The sequence below is a fragment of the Halyomorpha halys genome, unplaced genomic scaffold, assembly GCF_000696795.3.
Source record: "Halyomorpha halys isolate HHAL.00 unplaced genomic scaffold, Hhal_1.1 Scaffold649.1, whole genome shotgun sequence".
In the NCBI taxonomy this organism is placed as follows: Eukaryota; Metazoa; Arthropoda; class Insecta; order Hemiptera; family Pentatomidae; genus Halyomorpha; species Halyomorpha halys.
In genome coordinates, this window is record NW_027105546.1 from 181,864 (window position 1) to 203,583 (window position 21,720).

The following is a 21,720-nucleotide window of genomic DNA, read 5'->3' on the forward strand; positions in this document are numbered from 1 at the left end:
AGTTTCATGAAAGTATAAGGATGGAAAGATAAAGTAGAAGCAGTATACTTCTCTATAGTATGAAGAGGACACACATCTGAGAAGCTCCCAGAATTAGATAGTGGTGGTTTAGCAGAAAGAGAAAATAAGGATGTGGCTAGACAGAAGTAGTTACCAGGAGAGCTAGACAAGATGGATAGGGAAGACAAGGTGCAACCCCAACATTAAGGTGCGCATCCATGCCTCAGCCATCCCTTATAAATATGAATGAAATGAAATGAATAACCTCTTTGTTCCTATAATTAAAGGCTTCCCACATAATTAAAAAAAAAAAAGGACTGAATAAAGTTGTACATTTTAGGCAGCTTAATGTATTATGAGTATGTAGGGTCTTGCTTAGCTTCCAATTAATAAAATCTTTTTAAAAGTAAAAAGTATATTTTGGATAAACACACTTAAATAGAACTAATAACGCTCTTAATCATAATCCACTTTTTCAACTTTACACATTAAAAAAGGTCCAGATATTTAACAAAACTGACTAATTAAAAAAAATTTAAACTTGTTTCTAGTTGTTATTTATAATATTACTAGTTTTATAGTATAACAGTTTTATAACAAACATTTTCATAAAATATTTGATTTATTAATGGATTTCACATGTAAGTTATATACATCACATAATATAAACTTTTACATACAAAAAGTTCTATTATTTATATAAAATAAATACAATGCTAGATAAAAAGATTATTTACAATATGCTTATGATTAATCAAAATGTCACTTTAACAATATTAAAATTTAATGTTCAGGATAACAATTGTAATTTTCAAGTGTTTCCTCTTGATTACTCTATGGTTGCAGCATCGTATAACTTTGTGCTAGATTTCTCTAAAAAAAAAAAAAGAAGAAGTATTACCAATCAGTTACTCATAAACTACATGATATGTAATATGAAATTTATTTTTATTATTGTGAAAAATAACCAGCAGTTTGTTCAACAATAAAAGAGGAATCATTAATGCTTAACTCCATTCAACAAAACGTTGTCGAGGGAAATGGATGAAACACAATATCCGACCTCAGTACTTTGTATGGACTATGGTAAACATACAAGAAGTCCTTACTCCTAAGAGCTTAATATATCTGAGAAGGATGGAAGGGGAAAAAACTAATAGTTCCTTTTTTTCTATTTTTTGCTTATATCTTAGAAGTTATGAGTCCCAAGTGATAAGATCTTTCTGTAATAAATTGAATCTGGCAAAATTTGTCATAAGAATGATTTTATTAATTATTTTGCGAATCGCCAATATAATTATGTTCATAATTCACTGGTTTAAAAAAAAAATTGTTGGCTTTGTGTTTTTTGCCTTATTCATGAGAATGAAAGTTGAAGCTAAATTTTATATATATAAATAATTAACCGTATAATTTCAAATATGAATAAGATTGTCTGGGTTTGCAGTCAAAAAGAACAAAAATAGTTAACAATTATTATGACATTTCGCCCCACTTTGTAGAGCTTCATCAGGGCTGTTCAAGTTGATAGCTTTACAGACTTTGACCTGTAAAATAAATATATAATAACTTCAAGTTTATAGCTTTACATACTTTGGTCATTAGGAATTTTCAGGTAGAACCCAGAATTGATAATTAATTGAGGTTTGTTAATCTTTATTGTTATTTAAGAACCGCAATAACAATTTTGGCCATAAACTATTAGGTCTATATTCTAATAGCAACAGTGGTTGTGTGTGAAAACTCTATAGCCGTGTCTGCAATGAGGATGTTTGGGTCATTCTGTGCTTGAAAGATTCTGATTAATCTCATAAGCTCCTGGTTCTGAAGCTCATGGGTGGAAAAAATAAAGGTTTTGTGTTTCCATGTCCGGGCTCGATGAAAATTATGCTCTAGTAACTATATGTTTTGGTCATCAACATAACTGTTAGGTCTATGTTCTAATAGTAACAGCGGTGATATGCGAAAACTCCATAGCCATGTCTACAGTCAGGACCTTTTCATCATTCTGTGCTTGAAGAATTGTGATCCTACGTCGCTGTAATGTGACCTTCAGCATATTTATCAGCTGCCTTTTGTTGTGGACATACGATAGGAATTCTTCCTACTTCAAATTATTACTAAATGCCTACACAGGCAATTATACTTCTATTGTATCATTATATAATTTTTACAATATAGAATAGAATATTGACACATGTACTTAGATTAATGGTAATTTATGAAGAAATTGGGGTAGAGTGATTCTAGAGTCGACATCAATGGGAACAAAACTTTTATTATTAACACATTAATTTAATATATGATTCAAAATTTCAGCTGCTATGCAATATTTTTGATACACATAGCAACACTTAAGAAATGCTTTCCTGCATCCACATTTGTTAGTGGGCAATTCTTTGTGCAACAGCAGAATATCATGTTTAATAAGTCATCAAATTCAGCCTGCTACTAACTGTGGACCGGGACTAGAAATTGATTAGTGGTTAGCTTTGACTCATACATCTGAGGAGGCAGACATGTCGCAACCACATCAAAATACATTTTTTTTTCAGCTTCCTCTATTTCATCCTTGATAAACCAAGGATCTAAGAAAACTGCAGAAGCTCTCTGGACATCTGAAGACTACGAATATACTATGATGAATACAATCTGACTTTTCTAAAAGGCTACTAAGGTGGCGTCACACTCACTGAAGGCCTGTAATGTCTCACATCCTATGCAAGGAAAAATTAAAGGTTTTGTGCAATATGTTTTTGTCATCTATATAACTATTAGGTCTATGATTTGCATTCTTCTGTACTTGAAGCATTCTTGAATCAAGATGAGAAATTGGACTTCCAAACAATTTTGTTCTTACTGGAAGATTGCTGATTGACCAAGTATAATAATAAATGGAATGTTTGTGTAATTTTCTAAACTGTTTGCCCACCAACTGTCAAAAACTATTAACAATTGTCTGAGGTTTTAGAAATTAGAAAAATCACCTAGTAAATAGAATAAAAATCGAGTCTTGGAACACCCTGTGTACTGTACCCAAACATAACATTCAGATCTTGATAAAACAATTATTCTCAATGATATAGTTTAAGAAATGTTCATATTACTGTAAACTATCACCGTGAAGTATAAACTTAAAACGAATACTGTGGATTAATAAAATATTTCAAATAAAAATGATAAAGTAGAGTCACAATCAATTCAATCGTCTGTAAACGTAAAAGTTAAAGTATGAAACAAAAAATTAAGTAATAATAAAGTTTGAAAAAGACTTACGGTTCCCTTTCAACATCTTCTGACACACAATTGTCAATTCTTCTCCTCGATTTATTTCCTTTTCCTGATTCCCAATATTTTCTATACAAGTTATACAGCTGCATGGCAGCTTGAGCATCTTGAACAGAACTATGTTCACCTTCTTGAATAGTAGTTTGTAAATATTCAGCAGCTAAACTTTTTAAAGATGGAGTTCTCTTATTTTTTTTGCAAAAAAACTTTGCAGTATCTCTCATTGCATACCTAGGGTGTGTCAAAAAAAGTACTGCAAGGTCATTTTTCAATGCATGACCAACCAATATTCTAGTTTTCAATATATCTGCAACTTCTTTCTGAACAGTGTCAAACTCTTCAGCAGTCTTTAAGTCTTCAGGCCTTATACCACTTACTTGTGTTCTATAGTCAACAACCGTTTCTCTAGGTTTCACATACTTGTCATATATACAGTCACCATAACTGTTAACTAAAGATACTCTGGCTAGCATATTTCCTTCCCCATCATCCCCTATGCCAACCATTTCACAATCCATAGCAACAGCTTTTGTGATTTTCTTGCCTCTCCGATTTCTAGCATTAGGTTTGAGTGTAGGATCATTGCTTTTGTTCACATTATTGTTCTGCACCTTCAAGCTCATCCCCTTACTTTCAAGAAACTTCTTCCAGTTGTCTGTACCAGTACACTTTTTGTGTGTTATATTGGAAAACTTTACAGATACATCATTCGATTCTTTAGACACTTTATTTTTAACAGCCAACTTCGATTTAGAAACAGTAATAGCAGATTTTTTAAATTTCTGTTTCTTATTTAATTTATTGGATGTACCTTCGCAATTCACCTGGGACTTCATAAGGAATATAAAATCAAAAATAGATTAAAAACATAACTAATTACAGTAACGTTAACATATAAAATCAACCAGCTATAATCTATAATAAAAAGACCGCGCAAATCATTGACATAGAAAGTGAAACCTCATGAAAACATCGAATTCCAGAAACGTGACCTAAAACAGTGTATAACCTAGTAAACAAACTATTTAAGCTCCATAGAGAAACGAACCATAGTGATAGGATAGTTTTAATAGTAAGCCGTTCGGAAATATATATGAATATCAGTATTTAAATATGTCACTACGTTAACATAATGAATGAACAGAACATTAAGATATAGTATTACATTAAGATATATTAGAGTTGTCGATATCACCTCACTATTTCTACTGAATTGGTACATAATTACACATGTTTCAACATTTATTATTTTCTCATAAATTTTGTTTGAAGGATTACCTTTTTTGTGTTATAATCTCCTCTTGTAATATTGTATCATGTCTTACAACGACCAACCTACTCGCTATAATTGTCAGTTTTAAAAGTCAAATAAGGACTAAGTTACCATAGGAGTGGCGGGTTTCACGCCGTTCTCAAATTTCAGACGCTTTTTAAAAATTCCTTGATTACACAATCTTAAAGTCTCCTCTTCCCGTTTTAAGCAAGTATTTCTTAAGTAACTGAAGAGCGCCATCCCCTGGTGGTCTTAGTGCGGCGGGGAAGGATTGCCTTTTTTAAGCGTTACGATCTCTTGTGAGATTGCGACATGTTGTACATCGACCAACCTACTCGTTATAATCATCTGTATGAAAAGTCAGATAAGTAAGGCTATCGTGGAGGGTTTCAGCTATACATATAGCATACCTCCTATATGTACGTACCAAATACCCATTAAAATCTTTACAGAAGGGTACGAAAAAAAAAAAAAAAAAAAAGGGTTTCAGCCGCTTTCCAATGAAAATGATCTAAAGGAAACGTTAATTATTGTGTGGAACAAAATCGGACTGTAGATGGTTATTAGATTAATTAAATCAATGGCTAAAAATTAAAAATGTGAAATTAAACACAAAGGTTTACAGGCCAAGAATTTCATACTACTAATGAATTAATTTAACTTAGAATTATTATTTTTTTTGTTATATTGTTTTGAGTAGTGCTAAGAGTTTAGAATTCCTATATAAAATGTAATTTGTTTGTTGATTTAGAAACTTAAATAATTATAGATAGCAAAACGATCTTCGGGTAGAGTGGAAAATGCGAAACTGCCTTTACAGGAAATTTATAGATGGTTAAAAAAAAGACTTCATTAGTGAATGGCAGGATAGGTATGCCTGGGAATCAAGTTTGAAAGGTAAAGATCATTTCACAATCCAACCTAACATCTCTCCACGCCCATGGTTCTCTAACACTTGTGTCAAGCTAAATAGAAAAGATTTAGTGTTACTTACAAGATTAAGAATTAACCATGTTCGTACAAATCGCGGCTTGACATTAACTAAAGTTAAAAATAATGATAAATGTCCGACATGCAACTCTATCGAGGACCCATTACATATTATGCTAAATTGCAGTATATATGACAAATACAGGATTAAATATCCCCTCATCCAAAACAATAGCGATTTCCTCCGAGGGTTGGCAGATCTAGATAGGGCTACTGTTCAGGCGTTGTGCAAATTTATAGCAGAATCCAAAGTAGATTTTTAAAATTAAATAAATAATAACAATTTACATCCTCATCTCCATTCTTTTATTATATAACAACAGGGGCAGTGTAGGACTCCAATGGGAGTCTTGGGCCGACGTAAGAAAAGAAAAAAAAACTTAAATAATTTACATTTCATGAATTTTAAATTTAAAAGTTCACAACAAATTATTGGAACTTCGGTGAAATTATTTATATTTTTTTTATATCTAACTTCTGTAGACAATAATTAAAGAAATCTGTAGACATGCTTTTATAGATGGGAACTTAAATGCATCTGGACAATAGTGTGGTTCTGTCTAAAACATGTTCTCAAGTAAAACTCAGGAAAACAGAACAGGAAAATGTTCTCTGGTGATTTCAAAGAATGTGAAAAAGAAACTTAAAGGGGATTAAAATTATTATTTTCATATAAATAAGAAGATACTTTCTGTGTAGTCAGGATACCATTTTAGCTATAACCACCATTAATAGTTCTTGTGAGTCAATTTCTAAAGTGAAACACTATAACCAAAAGAAAGAATATGATATCTCAACAAAATCTGATTTTGTTGCTTTTTATAAACACAGGAGCAATTTATCTCCATGACAATGCCATTTTTCATTTAAGAATAAGGGTAAGAGGAAAGAAAAGATGGTGTCACCAGTTGTATTGATTAGGTATGTGATGTGCAAAGGCATGGATATTTTAAAATGTGGTATCAGATAAGAAGACAAACAGAATTTTAGCCATTTCTATTCCTAAATGCTACTAAAATTGGATGTAACCGCTCATGGACTAGAAATAAATGTATACTATGAAAAAAATCGTGAGAGCTGATCCAGTTTATCTAAAAGGTTATCAATCTGATTTGACAATATTGGCCATATTATTATAGGGGATAAGGGTAATGGGAGAAAAAAAAAACACCAACAATTCATAAGTGCAAAAAGTGTGAGATACCCCTGTACCCATACTGCTTTGTAAAAGGTTTGAACTTTTTTGGTTTATAGTGTACATAATTATTATATGTATAATTTTAATGTAGTTAATCAGTCTTCAAATCATGCAAAAATTAAAAATTATTTTGACACAGCATACGGCTTTTATACTTGAACCCTTATCTCCCAGTGGTACATTTAAATATCATTTCTAAAAATACGGTTTCTCATGGACAATAATTTTAAATTTTCTGAACATATTTTTTACACAAATTAATGTAGAAAAAGAAGATAATCGAATGTTTATTCTTGGGTAAAAATAGGTTAAGAAAACAAAACACTAAATATAAAAAAATCTTTATTATTATTACAATTCATAATACATTGAAGGTAATATTGTTTGTTGATTTATTTATTTTAAAAAAATATATACATGTATTTTCATGGTAGTATACCAGCAACTTTCTAGGGCTTACGACTAGAATTATAAAAAATTCATTTATTTGTGATATAATTACCTATCGAAAGTTTAATAACGTTGGCAATGTTGCTATAAATACATATATACATTATATTCACATGTAACATAAGATAAATAAGGAGAACATCATGTATCAAGAGGAGCTACTCCGAGAAGTTGAGCTTCTGTTTGCGCTTGCTTTCTAGAAACTTTTGCGTAACGCCTGGCTGCTCTTTCTTCATCATCCTCAACAAGTTCAGCCATTCTCTCCTTGTATCTATATTAACAAGTATTTAAATTGAATTGTGATATCTAGTATAAATAATACTTCACTTGAGTATATAAAATAACCAATAAAACAGAAGAGATGCTTCTTTAATTTGTTAACAAATCATGCCCAGTTAAATAAATCTAACAAATGTAGAAACAATATACTAATATAATATTTATAATAAAAAAGGAAACTCAGATTACCAATATGATCAAAGATGTTGACATAATATCTTTCTCCACTGAATCTAATAGAAAATCAAATCAACTATAATGAATAGGAGATGGTTGGGGGCATGGTCAGTGAAGAAAAGGAATAAGTAAAAATTTATATATTAGTGCCAACGTTTGAGCCAGAATTTAAAGCCTTCATTAGAGCTTACAACACTATTTACTTATCTATAATGTTAGTTATTTTCAAATTATTCTGTATATCCTTTTATTCATTGGTTGTTATCTTGTTTTTTGTTCTTAGCCATGATGAGGGCTTGAAATTCTGGCCGAAACGTTGGCACTAATAAATAAGTTTATACTTATTTATGTTCTTCTTTGATTGCACTCCCAACCATCTTCTTCTCATTATGTATTCCAACGTCAACTATTAACTCATTATTACAAATCAACGACAAATGATCTAACACTATGCATCAATATATATCTTTATCTACCTCTGTTGTATCATTAGTTCATTACTAAATTGTTATCAATATATTTGGTGTATTCACTCATATTACTGGAGTGTTGGAGTGAGAGGCAAACAGAAGAGGTCTCCAGATCAATGAGAAAAAGACAGACTACATGAAGAGCACCCAAAGGAGCACTAGTCACCGAAAAGAATGAACTATGCAAGGAGATAGAAACCAGAATAGCAACAGGAAATCGCTGCTTTTTTGCAGATCATTAAGTTTTGAAGTTAAAGATCTTTCTTCAAGTGCTAAGGTCATCGCTTACAAGACTATTATCCACCCAACAGGCACCTATGGCAGCGAGACATGAGTCCTGACAAAGGAGATGGCGAAACGATTATGCACACTAGAAAGAAAGATATTCAGAAAATTATATATGGACAAATCTACTCTGATAGAGAGTGGAAAATTAGAAAAAAAGAAGATTTAAGAGCATTATATGGTCAGCCAGACATAGTAAGTTTAATAAAAAAGGGAAGGCTGAGATGGCTCAAGCATGTGAAGTGTATGAAGGAGGAGCGTCTGTTAAGGAATCTGCTTCTTGAAAAGCCGGGTGGTACGAATGCGTGGACGTCCCAGAATGAGGTGGCTGAAGGATGTTGAGGCAGACCTGCGCCAACTTGGGGTTAGAAGATGGAGATAGACTAACCTGGCATGCAATCTGTGATGAGGCCCATGCCCTTCAAGGGCAGTAGTGCCAAATAGTATAGTATTCGCTCATATGATTTTCCTTATCTCTAAGTCCAATAAAAGCCATTGCTGCTATTTGAAAATATTAGCATAATCTTTATTTTTTACTTTAGCTTATTACAAAATTTAATTATCTTTCAAGAAAATATTAGGAATATTCTAGATGTATGTTTTTTTAAATTTATTGTAAACAATTGTAAAAAGTGAACTGGTTTCCAAGAGAACGTGAGAAAAATTCTTTTAAAACACAGATAGTCCCCGTTTTACATCGTCTCATTATAGGATGTTTCGGAGTTAAATCGTTTACCAATTTATACCACATAGGCATAACTGGTTGAATATTTTGCCACCAACTTAAGCATAAAATGTTATCAACATTTCTCCAATCCTCAAAAATCTTAATGATTCTTCTTTATGTCATATTAATAAATGTATTTATTTGTAAGTGAATTGAAATTTGTAATGTTATTAAAATTGTAAATTGTAAAAAGATTTTAGGTTTCAATTTGATGCATAGGTTTAAATAACAGGTAAGCAAGGGCGCCATCTAGGAGAACAAGGGCAATCAGCCCTGTTAGGGAAAATCGCTCGAAGTTAAAACCTCAGAATGCAACCAACAACCGACCCCACTCTGTTACCAGTGCTAGGCGGAAGATGTCTATGTAACCAGGACAAGTGTGGCAATGGGGGCACCCAGTGTGGAGGCTGGCCCATCTCAACAAGCTGAACAGGTGACATATGTCCATCTTGTATTCCTGCCACTCATCTCAAGTAAGACAGCATTTTACATCATACTTCATTAATCATTATCAACATCTCATCTCAGCATGAGTTCATTTTTGAAACCCCACGGCCGCCACAGAAATTATAAATTTTCAGTTATAGTTTAATTGGAATCAATTCATAATATTTTTGAGACTCAATAGATATATTTCGTAACAAAGATAAAAAGAAACCAAAATACTAACACTTGACTGTCAGGATTGTTTTCTTCATTTCTACAAACTTCTAAACGTTTTTCCAGGTTTTTTATAACTTCTCTGGGAGGAGGTTCATTTATTTTGCAGGATGACCTTATTTCTGAAACAATATTAGAAAATATTTAACATAATTTCTAAGTAATAAGCTGAAGATATTAAATTTAAAACATAAAATGAAGTTTCAAAAACATTTAATATATACTAAATTAAACAAATAATGGCAACTCCTTCTCTATAACTGGAAAAGTTTTCAATCTGATGCTAAGAGTGGTGAAGATGTAATTAATATTATTTGTTAATCTAATAATTACTATTAAAAAATTGCAGAATTAATGGTTGTTGAGTAGATTTAATATAGTCATGGATTTAACATAATCCAGGAGTTGCCAATATAAGTGTAAAAAAAAAAATTCTGTTCTCATCTAGTCGTGAAGTAAATCAGTTCTGTGTTAGTTCCATTCTTGAGGCAAAATTAAAAGAAAGAAAGAGTGAGGAAGAAAATGTATATGATGTAATAAAAATTCAAGCAGATATATAAAGGTAAGGAGATAAACAAAGGAAAAATATAGGATAATAAAATAGAAATAATATAGAGTGATTCTCACATGAATGCTGGAATAAAAATGAGGATTAGGATGGAAAGATAATGACGGGATTAAGTAGAGTAGGAGCATCGCAACAGAAATTTGTACCTAGTAGGTATAATTCATGTATAAGCCAATAATAATGTAATATGAATGTAACAGAATATATAAATAAGAATTATTCTGTTTTCTTCACCTTTACACACAAATTTACCTATATTGTATTAGACTAAATATTTACTCATCCTCTTGCCATCCATGAAAGCCTTACTTATCATGACTTTAAAACAGACACTTAATCAGTAAGTAGCATTGTTCGATGTATGAGAAGTCACAATCTCTCAAGAGGAGATCATAACACGAATAATTGCAGAAGGGAACAATTACATTCTACTATGATAACAGTAATTTTAATAAGACTAGTCTAAGGTGAGGGTATTCTAAGTTCAGAATAAAGTTTACCTTACCCAAGAACTGGTCCTAAATTACTCATAAAGTCTGCAGTGATACGTGTTAAAAGAGAATTTTATTTTTAAATAGTGAAAATGCTTAGCTGTTGCTTATTTATTGCTGTTATTTATTACTGAAATAAATATGTTTATTTCAGTCACAACTTAATGTGGTGCCAAAAATGAACAGAATTAAACATAAATCATTCAAAATGAATGGCAAATAAGAAAAAAAAGATTATAGGAAGATGGTTCAGGTAGCGATCAATAAAGGTACATTTCATCCCACTTCGCAAGGCTAAGATCAGAGATAAATGAAAATCTCACACATTTGCATGTACAATATTAGACAAGATATTAGATGATCCTGTCAGTTTACTTATACATATACATACTATAGAAAATCTAACACTTTCTGATGGTTAGTGAAGTAGTGGGGAAGCCTATACCTGCCTAACCTTTTGCTAATCTTTAGTCCTTTTCCATCAGGATCAGGTATAGCCCTTTCCGTTTATCTATTATTTTTATTTCCTTTTCACTTGTTACTGTACCTTACTTTTGTGACATTTACTTCACCCATCTGTTTACCATTTACACCTACCTTTTTACCACATTTCTTACTATTTCTAATAAGTATTGTTCTACAATTTATTACTCTAGTTCTTTACTTACGATGGAATCACACTTGGCTATATTTATTAGTAATTAGCTTTCTATCCACCTATATTTATACTTCCTTAAATTATGCTTATTATTATTTTTTTATTTAATACATTTTTTTTCTTCATATTTTCTTTGGATATATATATTTATTCTAGTATTCTGTCACTTCTTACAATGTTTTTATCTTGTTTTCATTTAGCCTTGACGAAGCCCAGCAAAGTAGGATAAAATGTTGGTTAACCTCTATTGACCGCCACCCGGGCTATCTTCCCAAAATCTTCTTTAAACGGTCAACTATCTTCTTCCAAATAAAAGTTATAAAAACGATATTGATGCATAAAAAAGTAGTCATTTTCATCAATGATAAATATTGTAATGCAGGAGATTAAAAAAAAAAATAATAAAATAAAAATAATAGTTACATTTTTCATAATGAGAGTATTTTTTGGATAAAAGAGAAAATTAAACTAATTCAGACATATTAAAGAACAGTTTTAAAAAGAAAAAAACATACATCTATTTGAATATTTTTAATAAAGTCAATTCTAAGGTAAAGAATGTTTTGTAAAACAACAAAGGCAAAAATTAATAAATTAATGTTAACTTAAGAATTTTAAATAAATAAATAAAATTATTTCTCGAAGTTATTATATTTCAAGGGTGACCAATTCAACACTAATATACAAAATTAATACACACCCTCAATTAAAATTTAAATTGCAAAAGATTTTTTGATGTTATTGGGGAATGGGAATGCGGAAAATAAAAATAAAATAGTTTTGAACTATTTATTGATAGTGAACTTTTCGACCCATAATGCAGGTCTTCATCAGGACTACGATGAAGACATTGGGTGTCGAAATGTTGGCAATCAATAAATAGTTGAAAACCATTTGTATTTTTCGTAGGAAGTAAGTCCAGGTGCCAATCAATAAAGGTACAAAATAGTAAAAACGTTTTCATTCTTAACCAACATCCCTCACCACTTTGCAGGGCTAAATGAAAATAAGATACAAACAATGTGAGATGACAAGAAAATTTGAATAAATATACAATTAGAGAAAAAAATTATACAAAAGATTTTTGAAAACAAAGACAAATTAAATTAAGAAAATATAAATATAAATGAATAGGGAACAAATTAATAATAGCTACAGTCATGTGATAGAATGGTGATTGTGTGTAGAGTAATAAATAGTATAACAATACTTATTAGAAATAGTAAAAAGTATGGCAAAATGTAGGTTTGAATGATAAAGAGATAGGTAAGGTGAATGTGGCAAAGGTAAAGTACGGTAACAAGTAAGAAGAAGATAATAATAATATTAATAAATAATAAAAGTAACAGATAAGAGGGGGAAAAATATATTTATATTTTTATAAATTAATTTGTCTCTCTTGTTTTCTTTGTTTTCAAAAATATTTTTGTATAATTTTTTTATTCCCTTTGTTTAATTATTCAACTTTTCTTGTCACATCTTACATTGTTTGTATCTTGCTTTCATTTAGCCCTGAAAAGGTCCTGTAAAGTGGCGCAAATCGTAGGTTAACATTAAATATATTTTTTTTACTATTTTGTATCTTTATTGACAGCCACCCAAACTATCTTCCTGCATACGGTCAACTATCGTCTTCCAACATTTTTGCTTTTCTCAACCACCAGTCCTTAACCTCTCCCTCAAATTTTTCTAAAGGTATTTAAAAGGGCCACTGCAATTTGTGAAATAATAAATTATAACAAAGAGAGCTACAGAGATTTTCCAGGGATCTTGAAAGTCATTTATCAAAAACGAAATGAATGCAGGCATTTAGATATACAGGTACGGGAATACAAAAATATAGAAGTGGCAGTTGTAATAACCAATATGAGCCAGTGAAATTCCGTCTAGTAATGATGATAGTCAAAGTACAACCTGATAAACATAGCATAAAGTTAAACATACTTCTAACAGCTTCTATTAGATCAGTGAGACGACTAGGATCACCACCAAGGAGTGTTTGTGTTACATACAAATCTAAGTTCTCTTGGTTCTTAGAGGCAGAATGCAGTATTGATGCAAGAGCAATTTGTGATGGAGAATATAATAGGCAGGCATCAGTTAAATAAAGCTTATCGAGCAGTTCATCTATTCCAGCTCTTAGCTTTTCTGGATTTTTTAAATTGCTCCTGACCTGAAACAAGATCAATATCAGTGAATCTTTCCATTGTAACAATTACAGATCATTTCTAAGGTATGATTGTAATACTATAATATAATATATATAATACAAAGATATGATAAAGGGATAGAGAGACTCAAACCTTTGCAATATCGTCTTTTTAAAAATCTGGTGTAGTGTGCACAATACACAACTTCCACTTACCACCCTACTTGGATTGAAATTAATCCTTGCTCGTTTGAGAACAGATATTTCTTCATTATTCACTGTAACAATACTTTCCCATTCTAATTTTCCTGATGAACGTTTCAGTCAATAATTTTACCAACTCTAATGTTAACAGTTTACAGGAAAGTACTTCTAATATTATATTTCTCATTGCAAAATTTTTACACTTTTTTTTAGTGAAAGTATATCAGGAATATAAAAATATAACTAAAATTTACATTCTGCTCTTAACCTTTTATTGAATGCATAACTGTAATAGGTTTACAATTAAAAATACTAAGATATATAAGAAGATGGTCAGGGTTGCGGTCAAAAGTGAAACAAAAATAGTTGTAAACTATAGTTTACAACTATTTTTGTTTCACTTTTGACCGCAACCCTGACCATCTTCTTATATATCAATTTTTATGGTCAACTATATATACATATATAAAAATACTAAGAATGATTTTATGGAGTAATGGCTTTAATAATCAAGACATTGAATAATATAATAGTATAGGAACACATTTTCACAGTCAAGCCCTTAAATATTGATGAGTCCTTAAACTACACTAATAGACTTAGACTTAGACTAGAATTAGACTTAGACTAACTTAAAGAATGATACCACAAACCTACCTGACACAAAATTTATAAATAAATAAAACAAGTAACCCATGAAATAATTTAAAAAATGCATTATGAAATATATTTGACGATTATTAATCCATGGATAATACAAAATAAAATTTAAAAATGCATACCTTAATATCGATTAAAAATCCTTCGACAGGCCGAAAAGGATTATGAATAGTCAAATGATAATTCAATTGTTGCATTAATTGCAGTTCGTTATTGATAATAATGTCTGCTGCCTTTTCTCGGTCTCCCTTAATGTTGGCGACAAACTGACCAATGGAAACATTAAATTCTTCCACCTTGCAAGCAAGATAAACACACGTAACCCTAAAATAATAATTAAATTAGCATGATTTAATGAATGAATGAAATTATTATTACATTTTTAAATTATAAAACAGAACAAGGTGAAACAAACTTCAGAAACTGAAACTTAAAAAAAAAATATTATTTTTTTAATAGGGACGAAAATACCCTAAGAATAAATACATGGTTCAGACATTAGGATTAATTGTCGGGCTGACTATAGCTCAGTGGTTAGGTGCAGTTTTACCATTCTGAGAACTACTGACAGTGCCGGTTCGAATCCGGCCTTGGGGCATTGACTTTTTTCATTGAGCGGCGGTACCACAAAATGAAAAACTTGACTCACTACCATATTTAGGCATATATGGTATATGACTCCAATAGGAGAATTAATTGTCTGGCAAACATTTTTAAAGTTTCAGAAATGCAGGTTAAAATTACATTATAATGGTAATCAATATATATGTAATCTATATATACATTGTTTACATTGATATGGAGGTTTGGTTATGTAGTAAGTGAAGGAAAAAGTGTTTAAAAATAATTAATAGATGAGGATTGGTGAATGGAGATGGGAAGGGAATTCTAGGAGGTTATATGTATGACAAAGATTTGCTGAAGGAGGCAGTTCTATTGGAGGGCATATATAAATTAATCAGTTGGGATCTGATGTTTAATGAATGGATAGATGAATGTAGATCAAAGATAAAGGTAGGTTTTTTATTTTGAAGACTTGGAATAAGAAAACACCAAGGGGGTATTGCCTTCGGGAGGTTGTGTAGAACTACTTCAACTCAGTATATTACCGGGTGACATGAGAGTGCCTGGGAAACCCGAAAATAAATCTTACAAAACAATTCATGAGTCTCTTCAGTCTTAGCTCTGGACAAGCAGATAGCTCCCAGAAGACCAAGGAACAATGGTTGAAGTGGGAGAAAACAAGAGAGGATACTATGAGCTGATGGATATATATGGAACATCTATATGATAATAATTTGGAAACAAACTGAATATGGAGAACTTTTTCAAAACTACATAATTTAACAATCAATAACTATAACTATTATTTAATGACAACAACAATGATAACTATATTTGTTCTCTCACTATTGTTTCCTTATGCTGGTCATAGAAGCTTTTCTATCAGTACAATACAATTTAGAATTTTTTTCCTAAACAGCTCATTACTTAGTGAACAAGTCAGTTAATAGTAGATATGTATTTAAAAGGTCTTAAGTCATTTTCCCTTATATTATACAGTATATTGATAATGTTTTATTTTTTGAACTGATTGGTAGTTTCTTAAGAGATTTGTAGTTACTCTACTCTACTTTACTCTCTTTGTTTGTCCACTGTATGTGTATTAATGAATCTCTAAGCTCATATATTTATTATATCAGAAAAGCTGACATATTTCACCAATCAATGCTGACATAAGGTAGCAGCTGAAGTCTCTCTTTCCCAAATTTGTCTCCTTTCTCATTTCCATAGAGAACATAGATATAATAATAGTATACCTACTATATATTATATAGTACTATACCTACTATATACTATATATTAGGTATAGTAATAGTAGTACCTAAGAATACATTGTTGATACCACGTACAGTCAGCCAGCTTTGGTATATGGTGGTCTATTCCAAACATTAATGAAAATCTGAATTGCAGCTTGAGATCATAAAACAAAGAATAACTAAACAGCAAAATGGGACAACAATGATGGTGGCAGGGATAGCTGTAAATCTGAATGGTTCAGAACTAAATAAGTTTTTCAACAATTTTAATTTATAAGTAAAGTGTATTTAAGTCTATTAAATAGGACGTGCAACAGACAAATCTTTCAATTACAAGAAGCACAATAAACCAATAACTGAGCAGTAACAGTAAACACTGTCAACTGTCTCTGGTAGTGCAACATAAGATCTTTTCCCGAATTCCTTTTTGATGAGCTCCTATGCCTGAGATCAAATTGGATCAATCAATCACACTTTATGAAAGGGAAATCCACAATAGAATAACTTTAACACTAAGAGAGGAATTAGAAAAAGCAGTAGGTATAAGATAAATATCCATTAACTTGTCATTAATTTTCAGGTTCCATATTGATGAATGACTAAAATATCTATCTTTATTCTGGGATACTTGATCCCCTAAGAATAACAATTTGGAAAATTGGAGTAGCATTTTTCTGGCATCATTATGTGATGATTAAAAAATCTAAATAAAACAATAATACTTATATAAATGATATAAGACAATGAGATAAACATAATAAAATAAAAAAAGTACATATATATGCAAGCTTGCATGGATATTCATTGTTTTCAAATAAACAAAAGATTGATAATCAAGGAGATGGATATATAATTGATGTTTGAATGAAGTTAAAAATGCATCTTTATGAATGGATATGGGTAAGAGATTACAAAATGAGGTGGCTCGAACAATCAATGATTTTTCAAAGGAAGCAGTTCTATGTGAATGGATAAATGAAAGGTGAGGTCTTAGATTATTTAGAACTTTTTTTTTGTTTTTAAGGATTGGAATAAAGTGTACCAAGATATAGTCTTTGGATATTAGGACTGACTAATAAGAGATTAACACTACAGAGGACTGCTTGAAATGGAAATTCCTATGAAACATGTTTGACTTACACATATGATTATGATGAGAGTAAAGTCTATGGTCAGAATATATGGTATGACCACAGAGCGACTTTGCACCCATAAAGGGCTAAGAAAAGGAGTTTGTCTTGTGTACCTGCTCTTTAACTTGGTTCTTGAGCTATAAAGAGATCTAAAATTTAAGTTATAAATTCAATTTTTGGACTAAAATAATCCTGGGGTTTGCAACTGAGGTTGATTGGAAGAACCTTTGGAGATATGAAACGTACATTCTGAATTCTGAAAGAATGAGACTTGTAATCAATGAGTCTAAAACCAAGTTTGTGACTACAGACACCAAGGAGAACTCATAAATACATTAGCCATTGACTTTGAATGAGTAAAGGAATTTATCTATCTGAAATCGTAGGCCAATTACCACTATTGGGCATTTGAAAAATAGAGAAGTATTTCAAACAACAAAGATTTGCCTATTTAAGACATAAGTAAGGCTGTTGCTCACATATCTGTGGCAGTGCTGTAAAATAACCAGGAACCAGAAATAGATTCTGGTAAGACTTAGGAAGTGGATCCTACAATCAATCCTTCAATTTGTGAATTAAATCAGTACATGTCCTTTCATTTACTAAATATGATTATAGATTGTCAGGAATCTTCCAATTATATCCTATTAAAATGAGTAAATAATGAATATATTAATGTAAAATCCATAAAATAAAATCCAAGAGATCATGAAGAAAGTATTGATAGTGGTGCCTAATTATATATCTTAAGAATTAATTTTAGGGGTTAATTCATAAAAAAAAAATTGTTAAGCATGGTCTTCAACCATTCAAAACCAGCTGATAACTGTCAAAAGAAAATTTTGAAAGCCAACTAGATCTTGAACAGGCTGTTTTTTAAATCTGAAAGGCAGCTTATTCTACTCGTTAAATATAAATTTGAATTCTAAATCTACAGAATGACTAAAACATAAATTAAATACTGATCAAATCCATTTTAGTACTTAACAATAACAGCTGTAACATGAAAAATAGAGATATTTTGCTATACTTTCAATTAATTACATTAATGAGAGATGATGATAGCATGCTGTTTAATATTAATGTTAACCATCGTTAACATTAAAGTGAATTATGGAAGAAAAATAAAAATTAGTTTGTGACATATTTTGGTGATAAAATTATGAGAAAATAAATGCCTACATCTGAAGAGTACTTACAGAATTTCTTTTGGGTGAAAATTCATGACAGAATTGTTCAAGTAGAATCTTTTAAAATAGTTAAATGCACAACCAATTACAGCTTTTGGCATAGGTGGGACAAATCTCTTACAAAGATCCCTCATTTGAAATTCATAGAATCTAAGTAGAGTTTTCTCCTCCTCTGCACTTAACATTGCTTGTTGGGCATTGGTCTGAAAAAGATGAGAAAATGATACCATTAAAATGCTTAAGTAGAAAAGTGGTCAACATTATTCAAGATTAATCAAATAAAAACAAAACATGAGGTACCAAAATTACAACTGCTGGTTAAGAAGCAACTACACTTACATCCAAACGGCTTTTAAATTCATCAACGAATTTTTTATTAGCTGCGACTCGTAAGCTTTGCAGCTCTGACTCATCCTTGAACATCCAATTTCTCCTCTGTGAGCTTTGGGGAAACATTTCAAGAAAAATTGAATAATTTAAGAGCAGAAAATTCGTTACACAATTTAAAAGTTAAAGGTTTACCGAGAAAAGGTTACAAGCAATGCGCCAAAGAGCTAATGTACAGAAATGTACTAAGAAGTAGTTCCATTGTCTATTGTCACCATAAATAAATGTATTTTTACTTGAAAGTATAATTCTATTTTTAATAGACAATTTTCTTAAACGAAGCCAATAGGTATTTGTTAAGTGAATTAACGGTTGTCGCTTTTTGAATAAAGCATAAGTGCTAAAAAGTTGAAAATGAAATTACAATTTCTTATAATCAGTAAACATTATTTCTACTGTTTTCCGTTACGATATGTTAAAAAAGGTATAAAAATCGTCTATTGATAGAGTAACCAACAAACGACTCCCAGTAATCATTCTGTGCCGAACAGGGCTAAAAGCCTTTCCTTCAGTAGCTTATTCTGACTTAAGTGTGAATTCAGTTACGCATTATTTATTTAGTTTTCTAGAATCGCTAGTGATATTGGGAACATTTTTACCCATGTTTTCTACAGAATATATACTAAAATCTTATTTAGCTGGAATCTATTTACATTTTCTATTAAATATATATATGTATTTTATATTTAATAAAATGTACAATTTACTAACTATATAAAGATGGGACTCAAAGGCGTTAGTACCATAGAAAATAACGCAATAAAATACTAGGCAGGTAAACTAGAATGATAAGTAAAAAAAAGACATAAGCATCAGAAGTCTCAGTCTAACTTATATATAACAATATGTTGTATATTAATAATCATTTATGATGGTACCATACAGTACTGTTTTACAATATCATTGATCGAATTTCATATGATTATATAGATTAATTAACACTAATAAATCATGAAACAATGCAAACTGATCGTGGATGAAGATTTCACGATTGGATGCATGTTCTTTGTGTAGGTGGTAGGAGTTTCCTCATACGGAATATATGAGATCCTACATAGATAAAGGATGACCTAAGAAACGAGTAACCTCCCATATTCATAACTTAGTAGTCCGATAATAGTGGGAAAAGCGTTCCAAGTGTCTACCTAATCCCGAACTAGGCAACCCTCGATCATGCGCAGTACATCAATTCTTAAACTAAGTTTCCGGACTACCTTTTGGAACAAACCTTTAATTTCATTGCAGTGGTTGCCGTGAAGCACTGGTATATTAGCCACTAGGGTGGCTCCCTTCGCCTGGAAACATGTTGACGAACTACTTTTATTCTAATCGAATGCTTTATTTTTTAATTAAAGAAAATTCCAAATTTTTTGTTAGATGTTAAGAAATTTGTTTTGAGCCAGGAAGGTTCTCCAATCTAAAAAATTGAAAATAAGTGCTAAGCACTGTGGGAGTAATATCGTGGTTGTGTTGCAAGTACGCTCATGAGGTTGGTGAACTACAATATATTTTTTCTTCGAATTATGGAAACGATTTCTCTCGTTTTATTTTTATATTTTTACAATATAGCGATGTTATTTGTGTTATGTGTTATGTATATATGTGTTTTGCTACTTTAAGGGCACTTATGCATTAGGGATATTAATTTTTTTTGTTCACAATTCTACGTGACATACGTGTGATCGACTATTGTCTGCTGATTGTGTTTCTTATTACAGTTATAAAATTTGGTATTTTGTTGTATTAAATACCACATCAAAAGTTTCAGGAATGTATAGAAGGTCCTTTGAAAAAATAATAAATTTCCGTCGATTTTCAGGTGCAGAAGATTAAGATGTCCTACAAGTGTGATAAACAGGATTCGATTGTACTTCACCTATTATTACAGATAAGAAATGCAACCCAAAATTGATTTTAGCTATGAGTATAATTGTTCTGAAACTTCTTGATCGATGGGAAATTGACAAATTTGTAAATGAAAAATAGAACAAAAACCTTTGAGCGATGTATAAAAATCAGAACAATCGTTGGAATAATATACTGTAATCCAGTGTATTTCAGGGGTAAGGGTCCTGAATGAAAATATGAACTAAGGATCTCAAAAGTAGAAAATAAAATGGTCGCGAACGCTATATGTGGGAGATATTCACTTCTATTTTAATATTGTGATTTATTTGGAACATAATAAATAAATTAATTGTGTTTTAAATACTTTATTAATGAAATGTAAAAATTAATATTTACATTAAATGTTTTTAAAAGTGATTAACTTGAGGATTAAGATAGTTTTGGCATATTTCTTCCTCAGTAACAGTCGCCGAACAGTATAGAGTATGTGTATTTGTTTTCAAAGTTTTAATTATCGTTCTTTGTGAAGAATTAAATTACCTGACTAGGTTTGCATAGACTTTTTTGTTTGATATCACCCCAAACGAAAATTTAGGTGGTGACAACGCGCATCTAGTACCTTTTGACCAATGTTAAGTATGATTGTCAATGTTTTCATTAATTAAGTATTTGATACACATCAATTTATTTTTTATGACCTAAATAATTAATAACAATGAAAATCTTAAGACGTGGATATCCCCTAAGCAAAGTGTTGAGGTATATATCTTTATAGGAAATATTTTTCCTGTCTTGACAACCTTAATTCATACTTT

At 30.8% G+C, this 21,720-nt stretch overlaps 2 protein-coding genes across 2 annotated transcripts; both read right to left on the bottom strand.

Moving 5' to 3' along the window:
- Nucleotides 1-731: 731 nt before the first annotated feature.
- Nucleotides 732-4,274, bottom strand: LOC106685023 (RNA exonuclease 4). Its single transcript, XM_014427482.3, has 2 exons — nucleotides 3,277-4,274; nucleotides 732-873 (listed from the first exon to the last, which is right to left on the bottom strand). The coding sequence occupies exons 1-2, from the start codon at nucleotides 4,122-4,124 to the stop codon at nucleotides 864-866; spliced, it is 858 nt and encodes a 285-aa protein (XP_014282968.1). The 5' UTR covers nucleotides 4,125-4,274; the 3' UTR covers nucleotides 732-863.
- A 2,800-nt stretch (nucleotides 4,275-7,074) lies between these two features.
- On the bottom strand, nucleotides 7,075-19,197 carry CycH (cyclin H). The gene is made up of 6 exons (XM_014427469.3): nucleotides 19,010-19,197; nucleotides 18,680-18,873; nucleotides 14,650-14,851; nucleotides 13,459-13,687; nucleotides 9,808-9,919; nucleotides 7,075-7,470 (listed from the first exon to the last, which is right to left on the bottom strand). Exons 1-6 carry the CDS (start codon nucleotides 19,124-19,126, stop codon nucleotides 7,341-7,343), a joined length of 984 nt encoding a protein of 327 aa, XP_014282955.1. The 5' UTR covers nucleotides 19,127-19,197; the 3' UTR covers nucleotides 7,075-7,340.
- Between the last annotated feature and the right edge of the window lie 2,523 nt (nucleotides 19,198-21,720).

What these genes read in the sequence shown, in the direction of transcription:
- CycH (XM_014427469.3), bottom strand. Translation starts at nt 19,126, where the DNA reads ATGTTTCCCCAAAGCTCACAGAGGAGAAATTGGATGTTCAAGGATGAG. An exon ending in GATTTTTAATCGATATTAAG is followed by an intron (nt 13,688 to 14,649) that starts GTATGCATTTTT and finishes ATCTTGTTTCAG; the next exon opens with GTCAGGAGCAATTTAAAAAA. An exon ending in TCTAATAGAAGCTGTTAGAA is followed by an intron (nt 9,920 to 13,458) that starts GTATGTTTAACT and finishes ATATTGTTTCAG; the next exon opens with AAATAAGGTCATCCTGCAAA.
- LOC106685023 (XM_014427482.3), bottom strand. Translation starts at nt 4,124, where the DNA reads ATGAAGTCCCAGGTGAATTGCGAAGGTACATCCAATAAATTAAATAAG.